Raw genomic sequence first — 19084 nt, 5'->3', positions numbered from 1 at the left:
CCTTACCGACTTGCCAAAACTATAGTTTGTTAACAAGAAATCTGTGGAGTGGTTGAAATACGAGTTTTATTGAGTCCAACCTAAGTGTATGTAAACTTCTGACTTCAACTGTATTAATGCAGAAATAACATGCAAAACAGGCAACATTTGTTTTGCTAAAAATGTGAAGTTCAAAGCAGGTGGTGCTCTATCATAATTTTAACCTGACTTTGTTGACTTACTGTGTGAGGTGAAGAAACAATGAGTGAGAAGCTCCGTTTATTGGTGATGGTAAATTCAGACAATCAGAAATCCTACATTTCAGTGCAGCAGGCCATTTAGCCGATTTCTATGAATGCTCAGATTCGCACGCACGTCAACATTATGACGACAGAGAAAGCTAGAATCCTGAACCCTGCTAGAATCCGAAGTCAAATGTCTGCTGTTTGCTGATGATCTGGTGCTTCTGTCACCAACCAAGGAGGGCCTACAGCAGCACCTAGATCTTATGCACAGATTCTGTCAGACCTGGGCCCTGACAGTAAATCTCAGTAAGACCAAAATAATGGTGTTCCAAAAAAGGTCCAGTCACCAGGACCACAAATACAAATTCCATCTAGACACTGTTGCCCTAGAGCACACAAAAACTATACATACCTTGGCCTAAACATCAGTGCCACAGGTAACTTCCACAAAGCTGTGAACGATCTGAGAGACAAGGCAAGAAGGGCATTCTATGCCATCAAAAGAAACATAAATTTCAACATACCAATTAGGATTTGGCTAAAAATACTTGAATCAGTCATAGAGCCCATTGCCCTTTATGGTTGTGAGGTCTGGGGTCCGCTCACCAACCAAGACTTCACAAAATGGGACAAACACCAAATTGAGACTCTGCACGCAGAATTCTGCAAAAATATCCTCCGTGTACAATGTAAAACACCAAATAATGCATGCAGAGCAGAATTAGGCCGATACCCACTAATTATCAAAATCCAGAAAAGAGCCATTAAATTCTACAACCACCTAAAAGGAAGCGATTCACAAACCTTCCATAACAAAGCCATCACCTACAGAGAGATGAACCTGGAGAAGAGTCCCCTAAGCAAGCTGGTCCTGGGGCTCTGTTCACAAACACAAACATACCCCACAGAGCCCCAGGACAACAGCACAATTAGACCCAACCAAATCATGAGAAAACAAAAAGATAATTACTTAACACATTGGAAAGAATTAACAAAAAAACAGAGCAAACTAGAATGCTATTTGGCCCTAAACAGAGAGTACACAGCGGCAGAATACCTGACCACTGTGACTGACCCAAAATTAAGGAAAGCTTTGACTATGTACAGACTCAGTGAGCATAGCCTTGCTATTGAGAAAGGCCGCCGTAGGCAGACATGGCTCTCAAGAGAAGACAGGCTATGTGCTCACTGCCCACAAAATGAGGTGGAAACTGAGCTGCACTTCCTAACCTCCTGCCCAATGTATGACCATATTAGAGATACATATTTCCCCCAGATCACACAGATCCACAAAGAATTCGAAAACAAATCCAATTTTGAAAAACTCCCATATCTACTGGGTGAAATTCCACAGTGTGCCATCACAGCAGCAAGATTTGTGACCTGTTGCCACGAGAAAAGGGCAACCAGTGAAGAACAAACACCATTGTAAATACAACCCATATTTATGCTTATTTATTTTATCTTGTGTTCTTTAACTATTTGTACATTGTATATATATATATATATAATATGAGATTTGTAATGTCTTTACTGTTTTGAAACTTCTGTATGTGTAATGTTTACTGTTCATTTTTGTTGTTTTTCACCTTATATATTCACTTTGTATGTTGTCTACCTCACTTGCTTTGGCAATGTTAACACATGTTTCCCATGCCAATAAAGCCCTTGAATTGAATTGAAATTGAAAGCAGACACATGCACATTGTTCACATGGAGCCTCCAAACAAAATACCATTTTAAACAAATGCAAAACTCCTAAATGATAGTATGAATGAAATCAACCAAAACGTGTTTCTCACAAGTGTAACAGGTTGTGAACTCTGCAAACAACCTTTCAATTCTAAGAATGAGAAACTGTATAGGCCAAATTTAACCCATGCACGGAAGTTAATGTCACCAAAGGAAAGGGATGAACAGTAAATGTACTACTGGTGACATATGTAATGGAGAATTGATACAACTAAACAATCAAAGGGCAAACAGTTAACACAATGAAAAAAAGGAATGCCCAAGAATTGGCGGGAGACAGCTCAGCCTATTCTGGAGAGCTGGGCGCATTCTGGATAGAGATGCGCCAATATCTTCGTCACACCCCCCTCCCTAGTTCTTGTCTCAACATTTCAAATGATATCTAAGACACATTATCTTCACACATATTTTGGATGTATTGCTTTTCACTGACAGGCAGCATCTCAATAATCAGCTAGGCCTGTTGCCATGCCCCCAATAACTTTATTAGAAAGGTGATTTCTTTCAATCTCCCTGCACTCGGCACCCCATACTCAAAACATAGTCCTGCAGCTATGGATATATATTCAGTATGTGGAGATAAGTGGGTAAGATACATCCTTGGGTTGGTCTCGTGACAGTGGTAATCTAATGAGCTAATCATCAGTATAACATTCACAATTAATTATCATGATCAAATCGGCCAGATTAATATTTTCAGACAAGGAGAGGAGAAATGTGTGATCACGGTGCTGTTTAGTAATAGGAGGGAGCGGTATGAGAGAATAAAATATGAATATTAATCCATTCCTCTCCTCCCCGTGACGTAACAGTCCAGTCCGGGGTAGCGATGGTCTACGGTCAGGTCTTATCACTAAGCAGTTAGTTGTGCATCGAACAAGCAACGAACGAGCTCTGGTAACTATACCGCGCATCTTCACGGTTTCTTCGCGGAACAAGCCTCCTTCCCTGCCTCGCTTTTCGTATACCACGCGCGTATTATTCCACTCTTAGCTCGCTATCTTTAGTCCGAGTCCGGCATCAGTGAACAGTTGTACAGCTTGAAGAAGAGAGAACGTTGGGACAGGCTGAATTGAAGGAGCGGGTGGAAAAGATCGGAGAGAGAGGAGAGAGGTCACCCTGCCCTGTCTGTATTTCGCTCACACCACGCCATGAATATGCAGCGTATATCCGAGGTGGTGCTGCTGGTGGCCGGGTTTGCTTTGGGGCTCTGTGCATGTCACACCGTGAAAGGTAGGTGAAGGGGAACTTGGCGCTACCTACCCCAATCGTCCTGCATGGTGCGCTCTCACTCTGCAATGTGCTTCTTGTAGAAGAGGTGGCGATGGGAGGGAGCATAGGGAGAGAGGGTCCATATCGGAGCATTTTGACCACTAATGTGGGCTGATCGCGCTGTGATTCTGTTCATTTAGACCCTCTGATATGATATGATTATAAGGCTGTCATTTGTAGAGCTTCCGGGGCTCGGGGTGGATTTGTTGATTGTAGGGAGGCTGGCGGAGGAGTGAGTCTATTTCCGAGCAGAGGTGCCTCTGGGACAGGAGGAGTGATGCCGTTGCGTTGAGTGTAACAATGTGTCCAAGTTTTCACTGTGACATAGGTCTATTAATATGTGATAGACATATTTTAGCCTGCCTTCTCTAATCTGCCAAGACAGATCTTAGGTTTTCTAAGAGATATGAGGTGGTAATATTAATAGATAGTATGATGCTGCCAATGCTGCTGATGGTGATGGTACTGATGGTGGTGATGATGATGATGCTTATTATTATTATTAGCCGTTTAATTGTAATGATCAGCCATAGCATTATCATCACAGGCCTCATAGGCTAATGCTGTTATTGCAGAATTATGATTTATTGATATCGATAATGGATGTTATTGGGGACCGCACTCCCTTGGTGGGATAAATATATCAGTGTTACCGCACATAGGAGACTAACTGCTCTCGAGCTGCTCACGAGCAACTCCGGTGCCACAGGTGAACTGGTTGATCTGGCACCAGGTACACGTAATATACTCCCCGTAGACTGGGGCTTCTGTTGCACCTGGCAGCATTGGCAGATGTCGGAGGCATGATTAGGTGTTGCTCAGCGCGAGTCGCTGTGCGTCGGATAGAAAGCAGCCTTTGCGCCTGGCTTCTCGTGCGCCCAATAGGCATATTTTGTCTCTATATGTTAGTAGCCCAGTAGTATGGAGACGTATGATTATAACCAATGGCCTGATTAGGGAGTCCAAGCTTGTGCTTCACCTGCATTTTCATTTGAGTATGATTATAGCCTGACCCTGAGCAGAGCTCAAACCAACGGCCAACAGTGTGTGACAGAGCGAGCGGGAGAGAATGCGCAGTCAATGGTGCTGATTTGCAATAAATGACTGAGCGTGTTTTAATGCGGTGTCCGTGGTGCTGAAGTTACCAATACATATGTTTGTTGGTGTTTGTGTGCAACTGGATACATGGTCTGTCCTCAACTCCACCTACACATGTGTAGACTTTGTCCATCTGGAGATTGCATGGTAGTATCTCAGGACTGTAGGGCTTTTCGAGCCCCTGCTCGGCTGCGAAGTAAGAAGTAAACAAATTACCGCCCAGTCAATGGGGGTGGAAACGCCGGCACAACACGGTTCTAATTGAGTCCCCAGGGCCGCAACGCAGCTCTAAATTCGGGAGAAAATGAGAACCCATTGTTCAATTTACAGTTTGTGCTGTTATCCTGGCCCACAAGCCGCATTTTGAAGTTGCATCTTTAAGTCCGTGTAAAAGCGAGAGAAACACGCGTGTGAGAGATACAGTAACATTCTGAAAAATGTCATTTGTTTTATTCTGCCTTCCATTAAAATTCAACAGTTGAACGGTGCATCTATGACATTTAAGTAACTAGAGAAAACTCTTGAATTGGTTGTTCTCCTCGAACTTTTTGAGGTGCGCTATTCCACTGTCATTTTCCGTTTAGCCACCGTTTCATTGCAATAACCGTGAATGAATAATCAACTCCCTTTAATTAATCAAAGTCACCATCAAGGCACCCGCTCAAAATCTAGAGCTGTGTGTTTGTGTGTGTATGCCCGGACCGTAAGTATGTGTGTTGGCCCATGTTGACAGCAGCTAAGTAGCAGCAAAGAAGTGGCGAAGCTATTTACAAAGACATTATTGCATTCACGGTTGCACTGCACGCTGTGGCTTAAACGAACCCATCATGTCTCACGCTCAGCTGCGTGGTGGGGATATTTTTTTTTCGGGTGAGTAGAAAGCAGTGCATTTTTTTTTTGTTGTTGCCAGAGCTGCCCGGAGATGCGATTTTGTGTAATTCCATGCAATATGAACTCGGAATTTAGATAGCTCATTACCAGCAGTATGTGTATTTTAATTTACCCTCAGTGTCTGTTTCCATAGAGGAACCTTTTTTTTATTGACTCAGTCAATAGAGGATGCAAAGTATTACTTGGTGATACGTATTGGCCTGCTGCCGGAGTATTTGGGCTGCTGTTGTTAGATTAATGTATATGTGAAAATGAGGTACAGAATGCAGAAATGTATTATTCAATGCACAGAGTTTAAATAAATCAAATAAAGAGTTGTGATTAACAGAAACGTCCACCTTCATCAAAAAAAGAATGTATTATTTCAATATAGGCTATGCTTCCTCTTTAGAACACCTGACCTATAAACGGATTATACCAAACATTAGGAACAAATTCGTAATATTGTGTTGCACGTTGAATTTGTCGGCGTGTTTTGTATACTCAGTGTACATTGTTCATTCAATAATATTATTTGGTGTGTGTGTGTGTTCGATATAATAAGCAGAAGAGCGAAAGGAAAGAGGACCCCATCAGCCAATAAAAAAGGCGTGACAAAAACAAGCGTCAGATTTATGTCTTCCTTTTCAGAGAGGAAGTGCATTATGGGAGCGCTCTATAAATCGCTGGCCGGGCCAGACAGTGACACAGGAGGCAGCACAAATCCTGCCTGACGTGCTGCGACTGGAAAACCATGGTTCAACATGGATGACGATATTCTGTTACCTCACTGATCTCAGTACAGCCTTGCTGATCTCAGTACAGCCTTGCTGATCTCAGAACAGCCTTGCGGGTCTCTCCTATTTTTTAGATCTGGCTCAAAAACCAAAGCTCAGTGTAGAGGAGTGCAGTAGATCCTAGATCAGCAATATCTGTCATTTTAGATCAGGCTCAGCATGGAGTAGAGCTATTTCACTGATCTCAAATCAGTGCTCTTATATCAGATTATGGCAAATTATGGAGGAGGAGGAGTGCTACCTCATTGATCTCAGATCTGCTTTATCTGCCTTACTTCAGATCAGGGTTTTGCTAATAGAGTAGTGTCAAATCAGCATATTATTATTGTACAGACCAATGTTTAGTGACCAACTCAGTGGCCTTGTTGTTCGAGAGTCTGTCCAGAGATTGCAAGGTTGGGAGTTTGATCCCCTGCTGAGTCATAGCAAATACTATAAAAATGGGACCCAATGCATCTCTGCTTGACACTCAGTATTAAGGAGATAGATTGGGGATACTGCCCTGCGATAGACTAGCGTCCTGTCCAGGGGGTGTACTTGTACTGACTCACGCTACAGAAAAAGGAGAGAGGCAACCTCCAGGCTACTTAATTACTTTAGTGTAGGAGTTCAGAGCAGAATACTATTATCCTAACGATCTCACAAGAGATATAGCTCAGACTCTGGGTTCTTGTTCCAATATCCACTCCAACACTCCACTGAGATATGCAAATGTGAACATATGTGGAGTATATCACCGTTTAATTCAGAAGAATACAAAAGGTTACAGGGGTATGCATTACGGTGAGCTTATAGCCTGTGGCAATAGTACCTCTGAACCACAGAACACCCAGTTTGCTTTTCCCTCCCTCCCTCCCTCCCTCTTCAAACATTGCTCATGGCTGTGATTATGTCTTCATGGTCTCTAGTCTCTTGCACTCCTTTCTAGTTTTGTGGAAGGTGAACTGTGTGTGTGTGTGTATGTTTGGCGATAAGCCTCTACTAATCACAGTGGGATGGTGAGCTCCCTTGCTCCCCTCCTCTCCCTCTGTGGGGCTATGGCTGACCATACTTAGCACTAGACACTTAAAGAGCTGCAGTTAGTTTCAGAATGGTTGACTACGAATAAGTTAGTCTTAGATATTTGGGACAAATCATTCACTAAATCCTAAACCTCATTTAAATCTTGTAATAAATAATGTGGAAATTCAGCAAGTTGAGATGACTAAACTGCTTGGAGTAAACCTGGATTGTAAACTGTCATGGTCAAAACATGTTGATACAATAGTTGCTGGGGAGAAGTATGTCCATAATAAAGCGCTGCTCTACCTTCTTAACAACACTGTCAACAGGCAGGTCCTACAGGCCCTAGTTTCTACCTTCTTAATAACACTATCAACAGGCAGGTCCTACAGGCCCTAGTTTCTACCTTCTTAATAACACTATCAACAAGGCAGGTCCTACAGGCCCTAGTTTCTACCTTCTTAATAACACTGTCAACAGGCAGGTCCTACAGGCCCTAGTTTCTACCTTCTTAATAACACTGTCAACAGGCAGGTCCTACAGGCCCTAGTTTCTACCTTCTTAATAACACTGTCAACAGGCAGGTCCTACAGGCCCTAGTTTCTACCTTCTTAATAACACTATCAACAAGGCAAGTCCTACAGGCCCTAGTTTCTACCTTCTTTACAACTCTATCAACAAGGCAAGTCCTACAGGCCCTAGTTTCTACCTTCTTAACAACACTGTCAATAGGTAGGTCCTACAGGCCCTAGTTTCTACCTTCTTAACAACACTGTCAATAGGCAGGTCCTACAGGCCCTAGTTTCTACCTTCTTAACAACACTGTCAATAGGCAGGTCCTACAGGCCCTAGTTTCTACCTTCTTAACAACACTGTCAATAGGTAGGTCCTACAGGCCCTAGTTTCTACCTTCTTAACAACACTGTCAATAGGCAGGTCCTACAGGCCCTAGTTTCTACCTTCTTAACAACACTGTCAATAGGCAGGTTCTCCTACAGGCCCTAGTTTCTACAGGCCCTAGTTTCTACCTTCTTAACAACACTGTCAATAGGCAGGTCCTACAGGCCCTAGTTTCTACCTTCTTAACAACACTGTCAATAGGTAGGTCCTACAGGCCCTAGTTTCTACCTTCTTAACAACACTGTCAATAGGCAGGTCCTACAGGCCCTAGTTTCTACCTTCTTAACAACACTGTCAATAGGCAGGTCCTACAGGCCCTAGTTTCTACCTTCTTAACAACACTGTCAATAGGCAGGTCCTACAGGCCCTAGTTTCTACCTTCTTAACAACACTGTCAATAGGCAGGTCCTACAGGCCCTAGTTTCTACCTTCTTAACAACACTGTCAATAGGCAGGTCCTACAGGCCCTAGTTTCTACCTTCTTAACAACACTGTCAATAGGCAGGTCCTACAGGCCCTAGTTTCTACCTTCTTAACAACACTGTCAATAGGCAGGTCCTACAGGCCCTAGTTTCTACCTTCTTAACAACACTGTCAATAGGCAGGTCCTACAGGCCCTAGTTTCTACCTTCTTAACAACACTGTCAATAGGCAGGTCCTACAGGCCCTAGTTTCTACCTTCTTAACAACACTGTCAATAGGCAGGTCCTACAGGCCCTAGTTTCTACCTTCTTAACAACACTGTCAATAGGCAGGTCCTAGGCCCTCTACCTTCTTAACAACACTGGCCCTAGTAGTTTCTACCTTCTTAACAACACTGTCAATAGGTAGGTCCTACAGGCCCTAGTTTCTACCTTCTTAACAACACTGTCAATAGGTAGGTCCTACAGGCCCTAGTTTCTACCTTCTTAACAACACTGTCAATAGGTAGGTCCTACAGGCCCTAGTTTCTACCTTCTTAACAACACTGTCAATAGGCAGGTCCTACAGGCCCTAGTTTCTACCTTCTTAACAACACTGTCAATAGGCAGGTCCTACAGGCCCTAGTTTCTACCTTCTTAACAACACTGTCAATAGGCAGGTCCTACAGGCCCTAGTTTCTACCTTCTTAACAACACTGTCAATAGGCAGGTTTCAGGTCCTACAGGCCCTAGTTTCTACCTTCTTAACAACACTGTCAATAGGCAGGTCCTACAGGCCCTAGTTTCTACCTTCTTAACAACACTGTCAATAGGCAGGTCCTACAGGCCCTAGTTTCTACCTTCTTAACAACACTGTCAATAGGCAGGTCCTACAGGCCCTAGTTTCTACCTTCTTAACAACACTGTCAATAGGCAGGTCCTACAGGCCCTAGTTTCTACCTTCTTAACAACACTGTCAATAGGTAGGTCCTACAGGCCCTAGTTTCTACCTTCTTAACAACACTGTCAATAGGTAGGTCCTACAGGCCCTAGTTTCTACCTTCTTAACAACTCTATTAACAAGGCAGGTCCTACAGGCCCTAGTTTCTACCTTCTTAACAACACTGTCAATAGGTAGGTCCTACAGGCCCTAGTTTCTACCTTCTTAACAACTCTATTAACAAGGCAGGTCCTACAGGCCCTACTGTTGTCGCACCTGGACTACTGTTTGGTCATGTGGTTAGGTGCCACAAAGAGGGCCGCCTAAAAATGACAATTGGCTCAGAAAAGGGCATCACAGCTGGCCCTTAAATATACACAGAGAGCTCACATTAATAATATGTATGTAAATCTATAATGTCTCAAAGTGGAGGAGAGATTGACTTCATCACTACTTGTTTTTGTAAGAAATGTTGACAAGCTGAATCTACAGAGCTGTCTGTTTAAACTACTAGTACACAGCTCAGATACCCATGCATACCCCACAAGACATGCCACTAAAGGTCTCTTCACAGTCCCCAAGTCCAGATCAGACTATGGGAGGCGTACAGTACTACATAGAGCCATGACTACATGGAACTCTATTCCACAGCGGATAACTGATAAAAGCCGTAGAATCAGATTAAAAAAACAGATAAAAATACACCTTATGGAACAGCGGAGACTGTGAAGAGACACACACACACATGATAAGACATGCTGTCACGTTCTGACCTTTATTTCCTTTGTTTTGTCATTATTTAGTATGGTCAGGGCGTGAGTTGGAGTGGGCAGTCTATGTTTGTTTTTCTATGATTTGGGTATTTCTATGTTTTCGGCCTAGTATGGTTCTCAATCAGAGGCAGGTGTCATTAGTTGTCTCTGATTGAGAATCATACTTAGGTAGCCTGGGTTTCACTGTGTGTTTGTGGGTGATTGTTTCTGTCTCTGTGTTTGCACCAGATAGGGCTGTTTTAGGTTTTCACGTTTTTGTTAGTCTGTTCATGTATAGTTTTCTTCATTAAAGAACCATGAATAGAAACCACGCTGCATTTTGGTCCGCCTCTCCTTCACCACAAGAAAACCGTTACACATGCACTCTACACACACTTACATGTGGATTTTGTATTGTAGATACGTGACAGTAGAGTAGTGGCCTGAGGGCACACACTTAACGTGTTGTGAAAAGTGTTATGTAATGTAATATTTTGAATTGTATATAACTGCCTTAAAATGTTGCGTGACCCCAGGAAGACTAGCTGCTGACTTGGCAGGAAGTCAAGGGGATCCTTAATAAATAGAAATACTATATACTGGACACTCTCTGAGGCCCAATGATTTACTCTCTGAGGTGTGAAGCAGGGGGAGAGATGAGGAAGAGAGAGGTGTGAGTGGAGAAAACACCAGAGGCTTTTATAGAATTAAGACAGAATGTCCTGTGTCTGAGAGTGCTCCCTGAGGAGAGGAGAGGAGAGTAAAGATAGTTTAGGGAGGGAAAGGAATAACACAAGCAATTAGAGACAGACAGAGAAAAGTAGACCCACTCCCTCACCCCAGTGTTCCCCTCACCTTTTAACAGCAGCAGCAGGAGACATCAAACACCTCGCAAACCCATTACAACCCAATGTCTCCAGCGTGTGTGTGTGTGCGTGTGCGTGCGTGCAACTGTGACTGCGTGTGTGAGATAGAGAGAGCGATTAAGTGTGTGTGTGTATTTTGTTTGTTTTTCACACAACAGTAAAACAGAACAGAAGCTTTTAGAGGCTGTTGGCTACACTCTTCCCTGACACTTCAGCCAACTGTCTGGACATGCCCTTACACACACTCCCAGCCCGGAGTGCTAACCACCATCCTCCACTTCTGCCTTGTTCTCTTCCTCGCTCTCCTTTTCTCCAATCAATCGCTTCCGCACCAATCTCACCAGCTCCCCCTCTCCATTTGTCAAAGTTGACACGCTCAGATCTCTTGCTCGCTCACGCGCACTCTCTCTCTCTCTCTCTCTCTCTCTCTCTCTCTCTCTCTCTCTCTCTCTCTCTGTGATGAGCAGAGAGGAGCAGTGTTGATAGTGTGTGACCTGTTCCTCTCCACCAGCTGAGTCTAGCTGACCTCAGAGGAAATGAACAGAAGGAGACATGGAGAGAATGTCGTCTCCCATGTGGCACATATCAATTCCATGTCTAGTTGAAATGTGACTCATGAGTCACACACACATGCGCACACACACACACACTCAAACATTGATCTATCAGGCTCCTCAGGTGACAAAACACACATTCTAAACCCCAAACACACACTTTCACCCTCACACATCGTATGTCTAAGTCATTTATAGGATAAGCAAAAGAAAAAGTAATCATTAGGGGTGCAGTCCCCCACCCCTCTCCTCAGATGTGCCAGAGCACATCCCCCCTTCTCCTCAGTAGAGATGTGTCAGAGCAATCCCCCCTTTCCTCAGTAGAGATGTGTCAGAGAAACCCCCCCTCTCCCCAGTAGAGATGTGTCAGAGAAACCCCCCCCTCTCCTCAGTAGAGATGTGTCAGAGAAACTCCCCCCTCTCCCCAGTAGAGATGTGTCAGAGAAACCCCCTTCTCCTCAGTAGAGATGTGTCAGAGAAACCCCCCTCTCCCCAGTAGAGATGTGTCAGAGAAACCCCCTCTCCTCAGTAGAGATGTGTCAGAGAAACCCCCTCTCCTCAATAGAGATGTGTCAGAGAAACCCCTCTCCTCAGTAGAGATGTGTCAGAGAAACCCCCCTCTCCTCAGTAGAGATGTGTCAGAGAAACCCCACTCTCCTTAGTAGAGCTGTGTCAGAGAAACCCCCCTCTCCTCAGTAGAGATGTGTCAGAGAAACCCCCTCTCCTTAGTAGAGATGTGTCAGAGAAACCCCCTCTCCTCAGTAGAGATGTGTCAGAGAAACCCCTCTCCTCAGTAGAGATGTCTCAGAGAAACCCCTCTCCTCAGTAGAGATGTGTCAGATAAACCCCCTATCCTTAGTAGAGATGTGTCAGAGAAACCCCCTCTCCTCAGTAGAGATGTGTCAGAGAAACCCCCCTCTCCTCAGTAGAGATGTGTCAGAGAAACCCCCCTCTCCTCAGTAAAGATGTGTCAGAGCAACCCCCCTCCCTCCTCAGTAGAGATGTGTCAGAGAAACCCCTCTCCTCAGTAGAGATGTGTCAGAGAAACCCCCCTCTCCTCAGTAGAGATGTGTCAGAGAAACCCCCTCTCCTCAGTAGAGATGTGTCAGAGAAACCCCCTCAGTAGAGATGTGTCAGAAAACCCCCTCTCCTCAGTAGAGATGTGTCAGAGAAACCCCCTCTCCTCAGTAGAGATGTGTCAGAGAAACCCCTCTCCTCAGTAGAGATGTGTCAGAGAAACCCCCTCTCCTCAGTAGAGATGTGTCAGAGAAACCCCCTCTCCTCAGTAGAGATGTGTCAGAGAAACCCCCTCTCCTCAGTAGAGATGTGTCAGAGAAACCCCTCTCCTCAGTAGAGATGTGTCAGAGTAGAATGTGTCAGAGAAACCCCTCTCCTCAGTAGAGATGTGTCAGAGAAACCCCCTCCTCAGTAGAGATGTGTCTCAGTAGAGATGTGTCAGAGAAACCCCCTCTCCTCAGTAGAGATGTGTCAGAGAAACCCCCCATCTCCTCCTCAGTAGAGATGTGTCAGAGAAACCCCCTCTCCTCAGTAGAGATGTGTCAGAGAAACCCCCTCTCCTCAGTAGAGATGTGTCAGAGAAACCCCCTCTCCTCAGTAGAGATGTGTCAGAGAAACCCCCTCTCCTCAGTAGAGATGTGTCAGAGAAACCCCCTCTCCTCAGTAGAGATGTGTCAGAGAAACCCCCTCTCCTCAGTAGAGATGTGTCAGAGAAACCCCCTCTCCTCAGTAGAGATGTGTCAGAGAAACCCCCTCTCCTCAGTAGAGATGTGTCAGAGAAACCCCCCTCTCCTCAGTAGAGATGTGTCAGAGAAACCCCTCTCCTCAGTAGAGATGTGTCAGAGAAACCCCCTCTCCTCAGTAGAGATGTGTCAGAGAAACCCCCTCTCCTCAGTAGAGATGTGTCAGAGAAACCCCCTCTCCTCAGTAGAGATGTCAGAGAAACCCCCTCTCCAGTCAGTAGAGATGTGTCAGAGAAACCCCCTCTCCTCAGTAGAGATGTGTCAGAGAAACCCCCTCAGTAGAGATGTGTCAGAGAAACCCCCTCTCCTCAGTAGAGATGTGTCAGAGAAACCCCCTCTCCTCAGTAGAGATGTGTCAGAGAAACCCCCTCTCCTCAGTAGAGATGTGTCAGAGAAACCCCCTCTCCTCAGTAGAGATGTGTCAGAGCAACCCCCCCTCTCCTCAGTAGAGATGTGTCAGAGAAACCCCCTCTCCTCAGTAGAGATGTGTCAGAGAAACCCCCCTCTCCTCAGTAGAGATGTGTCAGAGAAACCCCCCTCTCCTCAGTAGAGATGTGTCAGAGAAACCCCCTCTCCTCAGTAGAGATGTGTCAGAGAAACCCCCTCTCCTCAGTAGAGATGTGTCAGAGAAACCCCCTCTCCTCAGTAGAGATGTGTCAGAGAAACCCCCTCTCCTCAGTAGAGATGTGTCAGAGAAACCCCTCTCCTCAGTAGAGATGTGTCAGAGAAACCCCCTCTCCTCAGTAGAGATGTGTCAGAGAAACCCCTTCTCCTCAGTAGAGATGTGTCCCCCCTCTCTCCTCAGTAGAGATGTGTCAGAGAAACCCCCTCTCAGTAGAGATGTGTCAGAGAAACCCCTCTCCTCAGTAGAGATGTGTCAGAGAAACCCCCTCTCCTCAGTAGAGCTGTGTAAGAGAAAACCCCTCTCCTCAGTAGAGCTGTGTAAAAACCCCTCTCCTCAGATGAAAAAAACCCCTCTCCTCAGTAGAGATGTGTAAGAGAAACCCCCTCTCCTCAGTAGAGATGTGTAAGAGAAACCCCCTCTCCTCAGTAGAGATGTGTAAGAGAAACCCCCTCTCCTCAGTAGAGATGTGTCAGAGCAACCCCCTCTCCTCAGTAGAGCTGTATCAGAGAACCCCCCCCATCCCACCCCCTCCCCATTAGGACACTAGAGAAAGCCGTCTCTCTTACATACTGAACACACTCCGCGTGTGACGGTCATCCATCACTGTCTACTCTAACCTGTGATGGCTGTGATGTGCTGTTGGATCCCTGGTGCACCTTTGGATGTCAACCCTATCTCTATGTCAGACCCTTCCCTGACACTGTGTCCTATTTAAATACCACACTTTCCTATACTACATTAGAGAAGACACAAAGGCCCCAATACAACATCCATGAACACATACAATGAAATATGATCTCAAAGTATATTAATATGAACACTATCTCCTCTCACTCCTCTTACATGATCATTAACACCTTATTATTATTCACCAACATTTTATTTGTGAAAACTGGCTGTCCACCAGGGCATCAGGGCACCAGGGCACCAGGGCATCAGGGCATCAGGCCACCAGGCCACCAGGGCACCAACCCACCAGGCCACCAGGGCACCAGACCACCAGAACACCAGGCCACCAGGGCACCAACCCACCAGGCCACCAGGCCACCAGGCCACCAGGGCACCAGATCACCAGGCCACCAGGGAAATAGGGCAACAGACCACCAGACCACCAAGACCACAAGGCCACCAGACCAACAGGGCACCAGACCACCAGACCACCAGGCCACCAACCCACCAGGCCACCAGGGCACCAGACCACCAGACCACCAGACCACCAGCCCACCAGGGCAATAGGGCACCAGACCACCAGGCCACCAGGGCACCAGATCACCAGGCCACCAGAGAAATAGGGCAACAGACCACCAGACCACCAAGACCACAAGGCCACCAGACCAACAGGGCACCAGACCACCAGGGCACCAGGGCACCAGACCGCCAGGTCACCAGGACACCAGGCCACCAGGCCACCAGGGCACCAGGGCACCAGCCCACCAGGGCAATAGGGCACCAGGGCACCAGACCACCAGATCACCAAGCCACCAGGGAAATAGGGCACCAGACCACCAGACCACCAGGCCACCAAGACCACAAGGCCACCAGGCACCAGGGCACAGGCTTCCAGGCCACCGGGTCAATGGGCCACCAGGGCAGCGACACCAGAGAGGACAAAAAAAACAATCGGAAATTACTCTATGGTGACATTTTCCTCCCACCACTCCAATAATGTCACCATGTGTGTGTGTGTGTGTGTGTGTGTGTGTGTGTGTGTGTGTGTGTGTGTGTGTATGTGTGAGCAGTGTGTCTGCCAACTCTTGCTCTCTCTGTAAGTGAATAGCATATGGGATGACAACTGTTGCCTTCGTGGGGAAATAGACAGGTTAATTTAAGTGAAGCTCAGACAGGAGAACAGACAAGCTAGTGAGGAGAGCTTAACACCATCATCAAAATACCAAAGCACAGGGATAGTGTGTGAGTGTGTGTTTTGGCATGGATGGGGGATAGAACTGTAAAATAGTCATTTAGGACCACTAACAATTATCAGAATAGAATCCAGTCCAATACACAAATTCATTTGATATTGAAAGAAAATATGTTTGGGTGAGAAGGTGTGTGTATAGATCTCTTGTCTTGATATATTTATTGTACAGATAGATATTTACACACATACTGTTACGGTTTTCTTCTGTCGAAGGAGAGGAGGACCAAAATGCAGCGTGGTTATTTATAAACATCTTTAATAAAGATGAAAATATGAACAATATACAAAAACAATAAACGTGAAAAACCGAAACAGCCCTATCTGGTGCAACAAACACAGAGACAGGAACAATCACCCACGAAATTCCTAAAGAATACCGCTGCCTAAATATGGTTCCCAATCAGAGACAACGATAAACACTTGCCTCTGATTGAGAACCACTAAAGGAAACCATATACTTTCCTAGACTACAATCCCATAACCTACAAAAAAACCCTAGACAAAAACACACCAAATAAAATACCCATACACATACAGATAGATTTGAAATTGCCACCAGGGCACCAGACCACCAGAACACGCACGCCACGCAGCACGGCACACACACACACACACACACACACACACACACACACACACACACACACACACACTTTATTATGTGTCCTCTAACATGTGTGTGATTGTGTGTTGGGTCAGTAACCTAATGTAACAGCGGTGTTTCTGTCTTTTTGATCCTGATGAGATTTTCTTCTGGAGTCTATGATGCAGAGGGAATTCAGAGGTTAATTCATATGTTTCTGTGGTATTGCTGTGGTGAACTACCGATAGTAGAAAAGTGGCTATAATTTAATTAGGTGATTCAACTACTGTAGTATAGCAATGTTGAGATGACCTGGTCATATCTTCCTGTTATGGATTTAGTGTTTTTTAAACCCACACTGTTGTCATCATCACCTTCGTCCTGTCTCATGAGCTGCTTGTAAGATCTGGGTCACTGTGTACTGTAGCGCCTCACACCAGTCTACTCTGCTGTGTACCTGCCCCTTGCACTGGTCTCCTGTTTTACACTGACCATCTCTCTCTCTCTCTCTCTCTCTCTCTCTCTCTCTCGTTCTCTCTTTTTCCTTCGTCTCTCTCACTCTCTCCCTCATCTCTCTTACTTTTTCTCTCTGTATCTCTGTCTCTCTCTCTCTGTCTCTCGTTGTCTTCCTCTTCCTCTCTTTGTCTTTTTCTTTCACTCTCTCTCTCTTCTTGTTAATCCCTCTCTCCCTCCCCCTGGGTCTCCCAGCAGACTTCAGCCTACAACATTATTAGTGCTTCTCTAATTAATATGTCTGGTCTCTATTCTGTATTTGCTCCTCAGGATATGTATCTAGTCTCTCTCTAACTCTATATGCAATCACCACCACTCAACTCCCCTCACACAATCCCCCTCACACAGTCTCCCCTCACTCAACTCCCACTCACACAGTCCCCCTCACTCAACTCCTCCTCACACAGTCCCCTCACATAGTTCCCCTCACACAGTCCCCTCACACAGTTCCCCTCACACAGTCCCCCTCACTCAACTCCCCTCACACAGTCGCACACAGTCCCCTCACTCAACTCCCCATCACACAGTCCCCCCTCACACAGTTCCCCTTCTCTAAAATCCCTCACACAGTACCCCACCTAGTCCCCCTCACAACTCACACAGTCCACCCTCACTCAACTCCCCCTCACACAGTCCCCCCATCTAGTCCACCCCACAACTCACACAGTCCCCCCCACTTTGTCCCCCTCACACAGTCCCCCATCACTCAACTCCCCCCTCACACAGCCCCTCCCCTCAACTCCCTCTCACAGTCCCCCTACCAGAGTCCCCTTTAAACAGCCCCCCTCACACAGCCCCTCCCCCCAACTCCCTCTCACAGTCCCCACCAGAGTCCCCTTTAAACAGCCCCCCCTCACACAGTCCATCATAGCAGCTCTGTAAAGGCACAGGTACTGTAGGACTGAGGGCATAGCTTTCATACTGTGTTCAATTTCAAGTCTGACTAAAATGTATTCCGTTTAATAAGTGGGATGTGTCATATCAAAGCTACACTCACCCAGGAGACTAGTGTAAAGCACACACAGTTTATCACCCTCTACCATAATCACCACAGTCTGTCACCCTCTACCATAACTACCACAGTCTGTCACCCTCTACCATAATCACCACAGTCTGTCACCCTCTACCATAATCACCACAGTTTATCACCCTCTACCAGAATCACCACAGTTTATCACCCTCTACCATAATCACCACAGTTTATCACCCTCTACCATAATCACCACAGTCACCATAATCACCACAGTCTGTCACCCTCTACCATAATCACCACAGTTTATCACCCTCTACCAGAATCACCACAGTTTATCACCCTCTACCATAATCACCACAGTTTATCACCCTCTACCATAATCACCACAGTCTGTCACCCTCTACCATAACTACCACAGTCTGTCACCCTCTACCATAATCACCACAGTCTGTCACCCTCTACCATAATCACCAGTTTATCACCCTCTCTCACCAGTTTATCACCCTCTACAGTTTTATCACCCTCTACCATAATCACCACAGTTTATCACCCTCTACCATAATCACCACAGTCTGTCACCTCTACCATAATCACCACAGTCTGACCCTCTACCATAATCACCACAGTCTGTCACCCTCTACCATAATCACCACAGTCACCCTATAACTACCCAGTCTGTCACCATCATAATCACCACAGTCTGTCACCCTCTACCATAACTACCACAGTCTGTCACCTCTACCATAATCACCACAGTCTGTCACCCTCTACCATAATACCACAGTCTGTCACCCTCTACCATAATCACCACAGTCTGTCACCCTCTACCATAATCACCACAGTCTGTCACCCAGTCTGTCACCATAATCACCACAGTCTGTCACCCTCTACCATAATCACCACAGTCTGTCACCCTACCATAATCACACAGTCTGTCACCCTCTACCATAATCACCACAGTCTGTCACCCTCTACCATAATCACCACAGTCTGTCACCCTCTACCATAATCACCACAGTTGTACAACTACCACAGTCTGTCACCCTCTACCATAATCACCACAGTCTGTCACCCTCTACACATAATCACCACAGTCTGTCACCCTCTACCATAACTACCACAGTCTGTCACCCTCTACCATAATCACCACAGTCTGTCACCCTTGATAATCATTTCACCCTCTACCATAATCACCATCTGTCACCCTCTACCATAATCACCACAGTATGTCACCCTCTACCATAACTACCACAGTCTGTCACCCTCTACCATAACTACCAC

General features: G+C 45.8%; 1 protein-coding gene across 1 annotated transcript in view; it reads left to right on the top strand.

Moving 5' to 3' along the window:
* The first annotated feature begins 2836 nt into the window (after positions 1–2836).
* LOC115141311 (calsyntenin-2-like) overlaps positions 2837–19084 on the top strand; it is a 584100-nt gene continuing 567852 nt past the window's right edge. Inside the window, exon 1 of the mRNA XM_065000494.1 lies at positions 2837–3209. Within this exon, the coding sequence (XP_064856566.1) occupies positions 3128–3209 (82 nt within the window). The 5' untranslated portion in view covers positions 2837–3127. The remainder of the gene's footprint in view (positions 3210–19084) is intronic.

This window comes from Oncorhynchus nerka, linkage group LG14 (assembly GCF_034236695.1).
Source record: "Oncorhynchus nerka isolate Pitt River linkage group LG14, Oner_Uvic_2.0, whole genome shotgun sequence".
In the NCBI taxonomy this organism is placed as follows: Eukaryota; Metazoa; Chordata; class Actinopteri; order Salmoniformes; family Salmonidae; genus Oncorhynchus; species Oncorhynchus nerka.
Note: the sequence above shows the minus strand (reverse complement) of the source record. Positions and strands in the feature narration are given on the sequence as shown.